Here is a 13,665-nt window from a genome sequence, read left to right on the forward strand (position 1 = left end):
TTCAATTACTAAATCACTTTAAACATGACAAATGCTATTTTAATTTATTTATACAGGCTTCATTTATGCTACCATTCTAATGTAGCAATTACTTCCAGCAAGTATTAAATTTCAAATTTTAACCACTTAAATGTCCATAATTGATCATGATTGTAGTCAAAGTGCAAGTGTGTGTACTTTTCTTCAGGTAAAGATTTATGATTATTTCCATGTTTCTAACCATCTGATTTATCATTCTTAATTGCATGTATGTGTAATATATCAAATTATTTTAACAAACTTTTGAAGTGTTTACCATTTTCATATAAAGTTATAAAAATCTGGCCACTTATTACTTTTTCTACTTTTGAATTCTTTTTAAAGAATTAATTCCTAAGACTAGTTCCTAGGTCAAAGGACAGGTTTATTTTTATGAATCCTATCAAGCTATTATACCAATAAAGGATTTATAGTAAACTAGAGGCCTGGTGTATAACATTCGTGCACTGGTGGTGGAGCCCTCAGCCCTGCCTATGCTCTCTCAGTCTGGGACACCTTGGGGATGCCCACCTGCTGGCTTAGGCCAGCTCCTTAACCCTGCCTCGGAGGTGGGAAAGACTCTTGCCTCTGTTGCTGCACTCAGCCAGAGGCAGCTCTCCCCCTGTGGAGCACAATGACCATCAGGGGGCAGCTCCTGTGTTGAGCATCTGCCCCCTGGGGGTCAGTGCATATAATAGTGACCAGTCATTCTGCCGTTTGGTCGGTTTTCATATTAGGGTTTTATTATATAGAATAATTATACCTGCTACCCTAAAACCCAGAGTGCCCTAAATTATATTGCTTTATTACTTTCTAGTTTGAGGTATAAAATAGTATTTTATTACTTTCATTTATATATCCTTAATTACCAGTGAGATTGAAATTCTTTTCATATTTATTTCTAATTGTATTTCTTGGAAATATTAATATGTTCATGTCTTTGGTTCATTTTCCCATTGGGATCTTGATGATCTTCTCATATTTGAATAAAACAGTAACTAATGGGCAACCTGAGATCAACCTGATATCTGATAGCTCTCAGATATCTTGGTCCACATGGTGTAAAAAAATAATAATTTTGAAAACTAGATTTCACATTAAAATCTAAATCTCTGATTTCTCTTGAAAAAAATCAGGTCTGGAAATAATCCTGCATGTAAACAATTAGGTGGAGTTGAGCAACAGCTGCTTCCTACCAAAGAAGTGTGAACTCCCAAGTCCAACAGTCCTTTCTCACCCAAGTTTATGACTCAGGTCCAATTCTCTCACATTCCTTGTCCTCCCTTTCACACAATAAATCTATGAGCATTTTGTGCTTCATATTAACTCTTTATCCATGCATGCCATATCATTCCATTATTTACTTTCTATCTTTATTATGCTACCTTTAAATTTCTTGTCATTATATCGATATCATTTTTTTTTTTAAATTCCTTTTGTTGGGGAATCACTGCTTATTCTCAGGAGAAATACATTGAGGATCATCCTTCTAATGACACTGCATCATTAATTCTTCCTCCTTTCCTTCTCCAAAAAAATTTTAAGTCCTCATTAAAATCTTAGATGTTTTAACATGCTGTGGGGAGAATCCAAGATGGCTGCACACCTAGCCACAGCCGCACACAATTTCAATAAAATACAACTAAAATATAAAATGGACATTACCCAGAACTACAGGAAAGTCGACTGACTGGAAATTCTACAACAAGAAGCAAGGAGAAAACCAGAAGGAAGAGTGGAGGAGCTGTAAAAGCCTAAGGTACAGAAACACATGGAGCGCGAGGAGAGGATGGAGCCAGAGAGGAGGGGCGGCTGAGTGCCTGGCTGGTGTTCCCTAGCGGGAAGGAGATAAAAGCTCCGACTGTGTTGGGCCCCAGTTCCGACTGCTCTGAACCCCAGTTCTAGGCCAGACCCCGGGGACCCAGGCTCAAACAGAGGGAACTGGGCTGTAAGGCGGAACACCGGGGGGGCAGCGAAAGGAGGTCCCAGAGGCGCGCACATTGTGCGCAGAGAAGGGACGGTTGGCTGTGCTGCAGGATTGCCCTGGTAGGAAGGAGACAGGGGCTCAGACTGCTCTGAATGCCACCGCCAACTCCACTTCCAACTGAACTGAACCCCAATACCGGGCCCATTGGGGGAGAGCCTAGACTGTTTGGTAGCAGGTGAAATTCGAGGGCACCTTTCTCTCAGAGGCGCTTGCAATGAGTACTGAAGGACCCTGAGACTCAGGAGCTGCATAGGGCGGGGCTGACGAAAGTCAAAGCTGTAGCCTCCACCCTGAAACCCCCCGCCCCAGCAGGGAAGCTGGGAAAATGCCAAGACAACGAAATAGATCACAAACGAAAGAAATGGAGGACAAAAAGCGACTGGTTATAGAGTTCAAATCTACGTTTATAAGGTTTTTCAAGAATTTCCTAGAAAAGATTGATAAGACCTATGAGGATATGAAAAGAGATCAAGTAGAATTAATAAGGAATCAACAAGTAATGATAAAGGATCAACAAGAAATAAAGAATACATTATCTGAAATAAAAAATATTATACAGAGTCCTAAAAACAGAATGGAAGATCACAGGAATCAAGTCAAAGATTTGGAACATAAAGAGCCAGAAGATACTCCTCTGCAGAAGCTAGAAAGCAAGAGAATCCAGAAAATTGAAGATAATGTAAGAAACCTCTGGGACAACTTTCAGACTTATGGGCGTCCCAGAAGAAGAGAGAGAGCAAGATACTGAAAACATACTGAAAGAAATAGTGACAGAAAACTTCCCCCACCTGGTGAAAGAATTAGACTTACAAGTCCAGGAAGCACACAGAACTCCAAACAAAAGGAATCCAAAGAGGACCACACCAAGACAAATCATAATTAAAATTCTAAGAGCAAAAGACAAAGAGAGAATATTAAAAGCAGCAAGAGCAAAGCAGGTAGTTACCTATAAAGGAGCACCTATACAATTGTCAGATGATTTCTCAACAGAAACCATGCAGGCCAGACGGGAATGGCAAGAAATATTCAAGGTGATGAATAATAAGAACCTACAGCCAAAGATAATCTATCCAGCAAAGCTATCACTCAGAATTGAAGGTCAGATAAAGAGCTTCACAAATAAAAAAAAGCTAAAGGAGTTCATCAACACCAAACCAGAATTATATGAAGTGCTGAAAGGGGTTCTTTCAGAAGAGAAAGTAAATAAAGATAAAAATTATGAACAACAAATACGTAACTATCAACAAGTGAATCTAAAAACCAAGGAAATTAAAAAAAAAATCTGATGAACAATATTAACTGTTGAATATAATAGAATCTGAGGTATGGAAGGGGATTCTTGGGGAAAAGGGGAGAGGGGGATGTGGGAAGAGACTGAACATAAACTGTGCACCTATGGATGAGGACAATGGGGGGTGGGGAAAGGGCAGAGGGTGGGGTGGGAACCTGGTGGAGGAGAGCAATGGGGGGAGGAGGGAAAGAAACATTTGTAATAATATGAACAATAAAAATTTATTTAAAAATAATAATAAAATAAAACATGCTGTGAAAAAAAAATCTTAGATGTTTTAACTGGAAAAGATATTAAAGATTATATAGTGCCTAATATTTCAGATGATAGAATGAAGACTCAGAAATTAAATAATCATGTCTCAGGACTAACTCTATCTATTAATACCTAGTTATGACTAGAGGAGTGACCACTGTGGGACAACAAAGAATATCACTGAAAAGAAGTAAAATAAACCTGAGTAAACTTGGAATAACTCAGAGGACAGGGGACAAATGAGGAAAGATTTATTAGAAAGAGAAAATTGCATAAAGAGAAGCTGTGACAGAAGAATACAAACACCATGTTTAAGGGCCAAAAAATTTCACTGGAATAGAGTCAATTGGATGGACAAAGGCAAGTGGAGACAGAACTATTAGGAAGGCACTAATAGTTAGGATATAAAATGAACAAGATTGAGTTAGGGTTTTAGTAATGTCAAAAGGGTGAAGGTCAAAGAAATTTTGAAGTATCAGTGAGACTTGGCTATGGAACAAAGAAAACAAACAAACAAAAAAATAAGGTCAAGTTTGGTTTGTACGAGACGGAGGTTGAGTTTGCTAGGGCATTTGCTAAATGCTGGAATTCCCACATATGAGCCCTAATGCTTCTTCAGTCGGACTATGGAGGTCAGCAAGTCTTGAGCAAACAGATTTGTTGCTAAAAATATGTATAGGAATCTTAACTGTTAATACTCTTTGATACCATAATTCTTTTACTAGAAAGTTATCCTAAGAAAATAATCAAGATGTGCCCACAGACTTATATAAAATAAGGATGTTTGTGCTTATTGCAACCTTATTTATAACATTAAAAACTAATAAATAATCTCAATGCTCAATATGAGGAAATGATAAAATGATGAATAAATGCAAAACCTCGGTTTTGAAGAAAATGTAATACCTATATATACCGTTTACAATGAGGAAAACAATCTACCAGTGGTAATTTTCCAAGCCCCTGCCCTTGATTGATAAATATACCATACCTGGTGGGACCCACTTAGGTCTCTTGCTTTCAGTTGAAGGACTGTGTATTTGTAATGGTTTCCTAGTTGCCTCTGAAGAAAGAGAAACCTTTTTTGATGAGGGCTGCGATCCTGATTTAACAGCAGCTGGAGCAGAGTCTACTGAAGTCATTTATTAGAAAAACACACATAAAATAGATTTTAAATCCAGCATGTACATGTAAAAATTATAGTTATATAAATTTAAAAAGCAGTATTGTTTTGAAAAAGTTATTAATCAATAAATATTTATTGAAAGCCTAAGAATAACCATTTCTTATGAGCATTTATATGATAGGCAGTGTAGTAAGCACATCATAAACATTATATTTAACCCTTACAGCAACTCTGATATAGATATTACTATCCCCAATGTCAGCAGCTAGGGAACAGCGGTTGAGCAAACTGCCTATGGCTTGATCACCAGTAAACAAAACAATAGGATTAGGAAGCAGGTCTGACTCCAAAGTTCATATTTCTAAACATTGCATGAAGTGTCTCATTGGTATGTTTCATTGAGTCAATATATTAGGATCTAGGTAGGGTCTCAAACAGTGAAACTCATCGGTTGTCCTCCCAAGGAATTTCTATGGTCTAGTCACTGGACTCTAGAGGAAAGGGCAGCAAAATAAAGAGATGTGTATGCTGCAGTGTGATAAAGAGATATGACAGACTAAAGTAGGATGGAACCTACACTCTGTGTATAAATCTGCATAGGTTTAAAAGTCACAGGGAGGTAGGTGAGGTTAATTTGAACCAAATCAAGGCTGAAAGGTAAAGATGAGTTAGAGAAAGTTTTCCAGACAGAGGAAGTAAGAGCAAAGCTAGAGGATGCAGCAAGTTCCAGGGAAGCTACTGGTTCAGTATGGCTTGAGCCAGATGGCAGAGGTTGGAAAGTTGAGAGAAATAGACAGGTACAGATCACTGATTGAGAGCTTTGCATACCAGTGAAGGAGTCTTGCATTAATTTCTCTCAGGAGTACTTGCACTATGAAACATCTTTCTGATGGTAGTGTATGGCAAGTAGACTGCTGAGAAGGCTCTTATGGTAATCCGAACTAAGGGCCTGAACTAAGAGGGAGAATGGAGGGGGAAAACAGCAAATCAGATATCTTTTAGTAATCAAGTGGGGGATGTGGTGATGGAGATGAAGTAATGATGACTTGCAAGTTCCTGTCATGAGCACACTGCTTGATGGTGCCATTAACCCCGAGAATAAACACAGGAAAGAATCAGTTTAGATTTTTTTTTTTGAAGTGGGGGGACATGAAGGAAGGTGGAATATAAATTGACTTTCAGATAATGCTTACTTTGAGATACCTAGAGGGGCATCTAAAAGCATATAAATATGAAAATTCTTGCTCTATATCATTTAATATTAACATCTACATTCCCTCAATCAGCATTGTTCAACAGAAGCTTTCCTACAATGATGGAAATGTTTTATGTTTTGTTCTATGCAAATAATTAAGTAGCCACTAGCCACATATTATTGAGCACATGAAATGTGGCTAGCAAAATTAAAGAACTGACTTTTGGAGGAGAAATTAAGATGGTAGCATAGGAAAACACCTAAACTGCAGCCTTGCACAATTTCAAAAATACAACTAAAAGACAAAACGGACATCAGAACCACAGGAAAGCTGACTGACTGGAAATTCTACAACTAGAAAGAAAGACAAAACCACAAGGAAAACCAGAGGAGGTGTAAAAGCCTGTACTGTACTCTAGCGGGAAGGAGATAAAAGCTCTGGACTGCTCTGAACCCCAGTTTCGATTGCACTGAATCCCAGTTCCAGGCGAGACCCTGGGTACCTAGGCCCATACAGGGGGAATCTGGGCTGTAAGGTGGAAACTCAGGGGAGCGGCAAAAGGCAGAGCTCTGGAGGTGAGAATATGAATGCAAGCAGAGGACGGACTGTTGACTGTGCTGCTGGATTGCCCTAGTAGGAAAAAGATAAAAGCTCCAGACTGTGTTTAACCCCAGTTCTGGGTGAGAATCTGGGAATCCAGACTCATTGGGGGAGAGACTAGACTGTCTGGCAGTCTGGTGAAACTCGAGAGTGCCTTTCTCCCAGAGGTGCTTGCAGCGAGTACTGAGGGACACTGAGGGACACTGAGACCCAGGAACCTCACAGGGTGGGGCTGACAGGAAGCCAAGGCTATAGGCTCTACCCTGAAACTCTGCCCCATCCAGGCTGAGCACAGAGGCTTTTGCAATTTTTCAAGTCTAGTTAAATAAGTCTGTCTCCTGGCATAGACACAGCTGATCCTCACAGCCAATTGGCCTGGAGGTCATCTTCTCCCACTGATACCAACAATAATCAAGACTTAACTACAACAAGACTGTACACACAGTCCATAAAGGGATGCACCAAGAGTGTCCATCTCAGGTAACTGGGAGGTTGACCCATTGGACCATATAGGTCACCTTAGCACACAAAGATACCCTACCAATTCAGGGAAATAGCAAAAATGCGGAGACAAAGAAAAAGATCACAAAGAAAGGAATGGAGGAAAACCAACGACTGAAGATAGAGTTCAAAACCATGGTTATAAGGTTTTTCAAGAATTTCCTAGAAAAGGCCGATAAATTTAGCAAGACCCTTGAGGGTATGGAAAAGCACCAAGTAGAAATTAAACATACAATGAAATAAAAAATTTTATCCAGACATCCAACAACAAACTACAGGAACGCAAGAATCAAGTCAAAGATTTGAAATACAAAGAAGCAAAAATCACTCAACTGGAAAAGCTAGAAGAAAAAAGAATTCAAAAATTTGAAGATAGCGTAAGAAGCCTCTGGGACAACTTCAAGAGTACCAACATCAGAATTATGGGGTACCAGAAGAAGAGAGAGCAAGATACTGAAAACCTATTTGAAGAAATGATGACTGAAAACTTCTCCCATCTGATGAAAGAAATAGACTTACAAGTCCAGAAAGTGCACAGAACCCCAAACAAAAGGAATTCAAAGAGGACCACACCAAGACACATCATAATTAAAATGTCAAAGGCAAAAGACAGAGAGAGAATATTAAAAGCAGCAAGAGAAAAACAGCTAACTACCTACAAGGGAGCACTTTCTCAACAGAAGCTATGCAGATCAGACAGGAGTGGCAAGAAATATTCAAAGTGATGAACATCAAGAACCTACAACCAAGATTACTCTACCCAGGAAAGTTATCATTCAGAATTAAATGTCAAATAAAGAACTTCACAGGTAAGAAAAAGCTAAAGGAGTTCATCACCACCAAACCAGTATTATATGAAATGCTGAAAGGTATTCTTTAAGAGGAAGAAAAGAAAAGAGTAAAGATAAAAATTATGAACAATAAATATATATCAACAAGTAAATCTAAAAAATCAAGTGAATTAGAAATCTGAGGAACAGAATAAACTGGTGAATATATTAGAATCAGGGGCATAGAATGGGACATGATTGATAATTCTCAGGCGGAAAGGAGTAAGGGGGTTCAGGAAGAGATTGGACAAAAATCGTACACCTATGGATGAGGACAGTGGTGGGGAGGTAAGGGCAGAGGGTGGAGTGGGAACTGGGTAAAGGGGAGCTATGGAGGGAAAAAAGGAGAAACAACTGTAATACTCTGAACAATAAAGATTTATTAAAATAAAAAAATAAAGAATTATCCAGATGGGTCCAATGTTCTCACAAGGGTCCTTATAAGTGAAAGTGAGAAGCAGGGCAGTGAGAGTGGGAGCAGTGTGATGTGAGATAATTCTTGCCATTGCTGGCTCTGAAGATGGAAATGGGCATCTAGTCAAGAACACAGGCAGGCTCTATAAGCTGAAAAATCAGAAATGGATTTTCCCCTAGAGCCTCCACAAAGAACACAGCCCTGCTGATAGCTAGACTTTAGCCCAGTGAGAATCATTTTTAACTTGTGATCTGCAGAATTGTAATAGGATACTTTGTGGTATTTTAAGCCACTAAGATTGTGGTAATTTTTTACAGCACAAATTAAAAACTAATGACAGCTTTATCTCTAAAAGCCCCTACATTTAAAATGTAATTTCTGGAAACCAGATCAATCTGTCAAAAGAAAATAATTAAAACCTCATTAATTTAATATACAGTAGAGAGAGAAATCTGACTCAATCAGTATTTAATTCTATTTATTAGGTCTAGTAATAATTAATGTCGTTTTCTGATACTTTTTAAATCGAATTTATTTAAACAATACAACAAAATTTAATCAACAATATAGTTGCCGTTGTTTCCTACTACTTGTGCCAACGCTCAGGAAGCATTTTAATCCCTCTGTTGTAAAATTCTTGTGATTTTAATGCAAAAAATTCGGTCAATGCATTTTTGAGGCATTCTTCATTATTAAATTTTTTTCCAAGAAGAAAGTTTTGCAAAGAACGAAACAATGGTAATCGGAAGGGGCAATATCAGGAGAATATGCAGGTTGAGGGAGAACTTCCCATTCCAGCTGGCGCAGTTTTTCAGCAGTGATTCTTGCAGTCTGCGGTCGTGCGTTATCGTGGTGAAGAATTATGCCCTTCCGATTAATCAGCGCGGGTTCTTTTTCTCTTAAAGCTTGGGCTAACCTTTCCAATTGGGCACTATACACTGCACTTGGTTAGATGGTAAAAGTTCATAATGAAGAATTCCTTTAAAATTCCACCAAACACACAACATCACTTTTTTCGCATGCAAGTCAGGTTTTGGCGTGGGCTGCGGAGCCTCATTTTTGTCCAACCATTGAGGCCGCCTTTTCAAATTAACATACAGCACCCATTGTTCATCTCTGGTAACAATTTGCTCTAAAAACGGCAAACGGTTTTGACGAGAGAGGAGCAAACTGCAAATTGTGACTCTTTGATTACGGTTGTTGTCGGTCAACTCATGAGGAACCCATTTTCCAAACTTTTGGACTTTGCCAAGTGCACGCAATTGATTGGAAATTGTTTTTTGTGAACAATTTAAAGTTGTCGCAAGCTCTTGTTGGGTAATTTGAGGATTTTGCACCAAAAGAGCTTGAAGAGCTTCTTGATCAAAATTGGACACACGGCCTCGACCACTCTTGTCATCTAACGAAAAATTTCCCTCGCGAAATTTCTCAAACAAACACTGGCATTTTCTGGCGCTACCTGCATCTTGACCAAGAGCACTACAGATGTTTTTTTGCAGCCTCATGTGCTTTTCTTCCTAATTGGAACTCATAAAGCATGCAGTGCCGAATATGCTCTTCATCCACCATCTTCTTAGCCCTAGTTTTGCAACAAAAACCAAACCAAACACAAACTTTTTCAAGCAAAACTTGTTAATTGCACTTCACACGTTCTGTAGATACCACGTGTTTGAAGGTTATGTCAATACAAGTCAACGCCAAGCAAGATTTTAAACGAATGTTTAAAAACGACATTAATTATTACTAGACCCGATATAAGCAATTATTCAATACCATGCTATTTAAGTCAAGAGCAACTCCTACCATTAATAAATGGAGTCTGAATAATGGAAATTTTAGTTACAAAAAAGCATTTATATTAAGCAAATAAGACATAAAAATATATATCAAGTGAAACAAATCAGTTTAATGTAAGTTATATTATAATAACCTACCATATGAGTTAAAAATATCCTAACTTCAGCTGAAACCAGTTTGGCTCAGTGGTAGAGCATCGGTCTGCGGACTGAAAGGTCCCAGGTTCGATTCCGGTCAAGGCCATGTACGTTGGTTGCGGGCACAACCCCAGTAGGGGGTGTACAAGAGGCAGCTGGTCGATGTTTCTCTCTCATTGACATTTCTAGCTCTCTATCTCTCTCCCTTCCTCTCTAAAAAAATCAAAATATATTTTTTTTTAAAAAAAAAGCTGTTTCTTACAGTGTGGTTTTAAAAAAATATATATCCTAACTTCTTTTACAAAAGAAACAAGTATTCCATGTTGATATTGTCATAAATTGCAAAAGTTTTATTGTAGAAATGATTTCTAATGGAATTACTTTTGAAATAAACAAAAAGGCCCTAAACATATGACAAAGGGTTCTCAAATAAAAGATTAAACAAGCATGAAAGCAAGATGTTTGAATCATGCGAAGTGTGAAGTTGCCTGTTTAAATTGCCTGGAGAAAATGTGGTCAAGTGGATAGAGTTTACACTAAAAATGGACAATTGTGGGTGCAAATCCAAGCCTCTCACTTTTTAGTTGTAAGAATTTCAACAAATTATTTAATATCTTTGAGCATCAGTTTTCTCACTGCAAAATGCAGGTGATAACTGCTATCTCAGAGGGTGCTGTGGGTGCTAAAGGAGGTGATACACAGGAAGTGCCAGATAGGTAGTGGAGCTCAGTACTCTTGTTGCTGTTCTGCCTTCCCTGCCCCGCCCCGCTTTCCTCTATGTATTTTAACCAGAAATGAACACTGGCAAACTGTAAGGAGACCAAAGGCAAAGATAAGAGAAACTCATTAAATAAATTAAATACATTTTCTTTATAAATGTATTTTAAACTAAGCTTACCTAATGCATTACATTTGGATTTAGTTTTCTTTTCTTTCTTTACAACTGGAGATTTAACTTTCATTTCTTTCTTTTTAATTTCTTTACTTTTTCTCATAGTGAAGTCTTTGTCATTATCTTCGCTCTCACTAAAATCAGAATCATCTTCAGAATCTTCACCTAAAACAAAAGATTACATGTTTCAGTTTTGTTATAAAAAGTAAGGCTTCTATGGCCTTGACTTTATAGCTTTTGCACTAGATTCTTTTTTTTTTTTGCACTAGATTCTTATGTAAATTTTTGTGCTAAGCCATTTCCTGTGTGAAACACTGCAATTATGGAGAGCATGGTTCTGGGTTTGAATCCTGGCCCCTCCACCTACATACTGTTGTGACCTCAGACAGGTTGCTTGCTAACTGCACTGTGCCCCAATTTCCCATGTATAAAGTGGGAATAACCATAAAATCTACATTACAGGGTTGTTGTGTGGACTAAATGGGTTAATATAAGTAAAGCATGTACAATAACATCTGGCTTACAGCAAGCAAATTAGAATTGTTCGCTATTACTATCTTCTATATACACTGAGTGGCCATATTATTATGATCTCTAAATGCATAATAATCTGGCCACTCAGTGTATTTGTATCTCAAATGGGTACCAAAAGTATTCTAGACTTTTGCTGGAGATCAACCACCTATTTGCCCTAAGCTTTCTATCAGCCAATGCAAAGAGGAAAATTGATCAGGTGCACGATTTATAGTATCTTTGATATCAAATAAATAAGGTACTTAAGAGGAGTACACTGAGTGGCCAGATTGTTATGCATTCAGAGATCATAATGATCTGGCCACTCAGTGTATATAAAAGCCAAATGCCCGGAATGACTGGTCTCTATGACTGGTCCAATATGGGCCCCGATTGGCCTCCTGAACATCCCTCTACCCCTCCCCCCTGCCAGCTCACTCCTGATTGCCCCTACCCCCCAATTGGGGGCAGGACCAGCTGGCCAAAGGCCTGTGGCCTAGCCCCAATCAGCCCCATCAGGGCAGGACAGCCAGACCCCACCTATGCACAAATTCATGCACCAGGCCTCTAGTACTCATTATAATTTCCCATTAGTAATCTTTACTTTTGATTTTACCAGTTTAGCTCAGTAACTTTTGAAAACAATGGAAAGATATAACACTAGCTACTCTTTCAAAATGATAACCTTGGTGGTATTAATAACAGTACACCTTCCCTTAATCACATAAACTTAGCATTCTAGAACAGAAACACATTGGGAATTGAGGAGACTAACCATATGACAAGCTTAATAGATCCTATATAATGAAAGCCTAATATGCAAATTGACCGAATGGTAGAATGACTGGTCACTATGATGTGCAGTGACTCCTCAAAGGGAGGTGACCAGTGGCTGTGGTGGGGGTAGGGCTGGCAAGTGGGTGTCGCCAGGCCAGCTAAGACAGGTGCCAGCTGGGGAGCCACCCTCCCCAATCGCATCACCAGTCACCTCACAGATTGGCCCTGACACTGGCCAGGCCTAGGGACCCTACCTGTGCATGAATTTCATGCATTGGGCCTCTAGTAATGCTATACAATTTCATTTGGGACATACCTTTAATTTCCTACAAAGTCTTATCTGGGATGATACAAACCAGTGATATAATGTTAAGTTAAGCACAGATACTCTGGGAAAAAGTATGAAGAATACTTAATAGTTAAGTGCTACATGTTTACTGCAAAAGATATAGACCACATTCAAAAAAGTATTAAAGAAAAATAAGGTCCACTCCCTAATCTCACCACTCAGAGATAACCACTGTGTTGCCTACCATTTGTAATCTCTACCTATCTATATGAAATATATTGTATATAAAAAATACATGAGAAATTTCAAACATATACAACAGTAGATAATAAACTGTTCAACAATCCTCAATATTTTGATGCATTTGTTTCATCTACCTTTTCTTCTTTTCTCATCCCTTTCCTTCTTGGAGTTTATTAAATCTGAAGTATCGTATCATTACACTCTATATACTTCAAAATGCATCCCTAAAAAACATGGGCTTAAAAAACACACAATGTCATTATCATATCTATCAATTTAATAATAGATTCTTGGTATTACCTTCTATCCAGTTTATATTAATCACTTTTTATATAGAGTACTATCCCCTCTCTTTTAGGACCCTCATATCTTTGACTTGTTGCAGTAACCAAGTCAGTTGTCCTAGAAAACATCCCACATTCTGGATTTGTCTGTTTTTCCTTCTTCATGGTGTCATTTAATTTGTTCTTGTATTTTCTGTGACCTGGAGTTTCCTCAGGACTAAATTAGAATCAGGCTCACCTTATTATTTTTTGGTAAGAATACACTTCATAGGTGATGCTCTGTATTTCATGTTATATCATATCAGAAAGCACATAATGTGGTTGTCACACTCTTTGTTGGGTCAGTTGACACCAGCCTGAATTCTCCACTGTAAAGATCCTCATCAACCTCCTAAAGATCTTTGCCTAAATTAACGATGGTCATTATGGTCTTCAAATTAGAATTTCCTTATTCTAACATTCTTTCCAAACACAAAGAAAATGTTTTAAAAGAGCAATCAACCCACATATTTAC

At 38.2% G+C, this 13,665-nt stretch overlaps 1 protein-coding gene across 9 annotated transcripts in view; it reads right to left on the reverse strand.

Annotated features, from left to right (window-relative positions):
- RAD51AP1 (RAD51 associated protein 1) overlaps nucleotides 1-13,665 on the reverse strand; it is a 57,842-nt gene that overhangs the window by 23,274 nt on the left and 20,903 nt on the right. For 6 of the 9 annotated variants that reach the window (XM_045588350.1, XM_036458317.2, XM_045588351.1 and 3 more), the window contains exons 7-8: nucleotides 11,052-11,210; nucleotides 4,543-4,683 (exon numbers count right to left, since the gene is read on the reverse strand). In XM_045588350.1, the coding sequence (XP_045444306.1) occupies nucleotides 4,543-4,683; nucleotides 11,052-11,210 (300 nt within the window). Of the gene's footprint in view, nucleotides 1-4,541; nucleotides 4,684-11,051; nucleotides 11,211-13,665 lie in introns of all 9 variants that reach the window. The other 3 variants (XM_045588353.1, XM_045588352.1, XM_045588349.1) reach the window with 3 other exon arrangements.

The sequence above is a fragment of the Pipistrellus kuhlii genome, unplaced genomic scaffold, assembly GCF_014108245.1.
Source record: "Pipistrellus kuhlii isolate mPipKuh1 unplaced genomic scaffold, mPipKuh1.p scaffold_m20_p_3, whole genome shotgun sequence".
Taxonomy (NCBI): Eukaryota; Metazoa; Chordata; class Mammalia; order Chiroptera; family Vespertilionidae; genus Pipistrellus; species Pipistrellus kuhlii.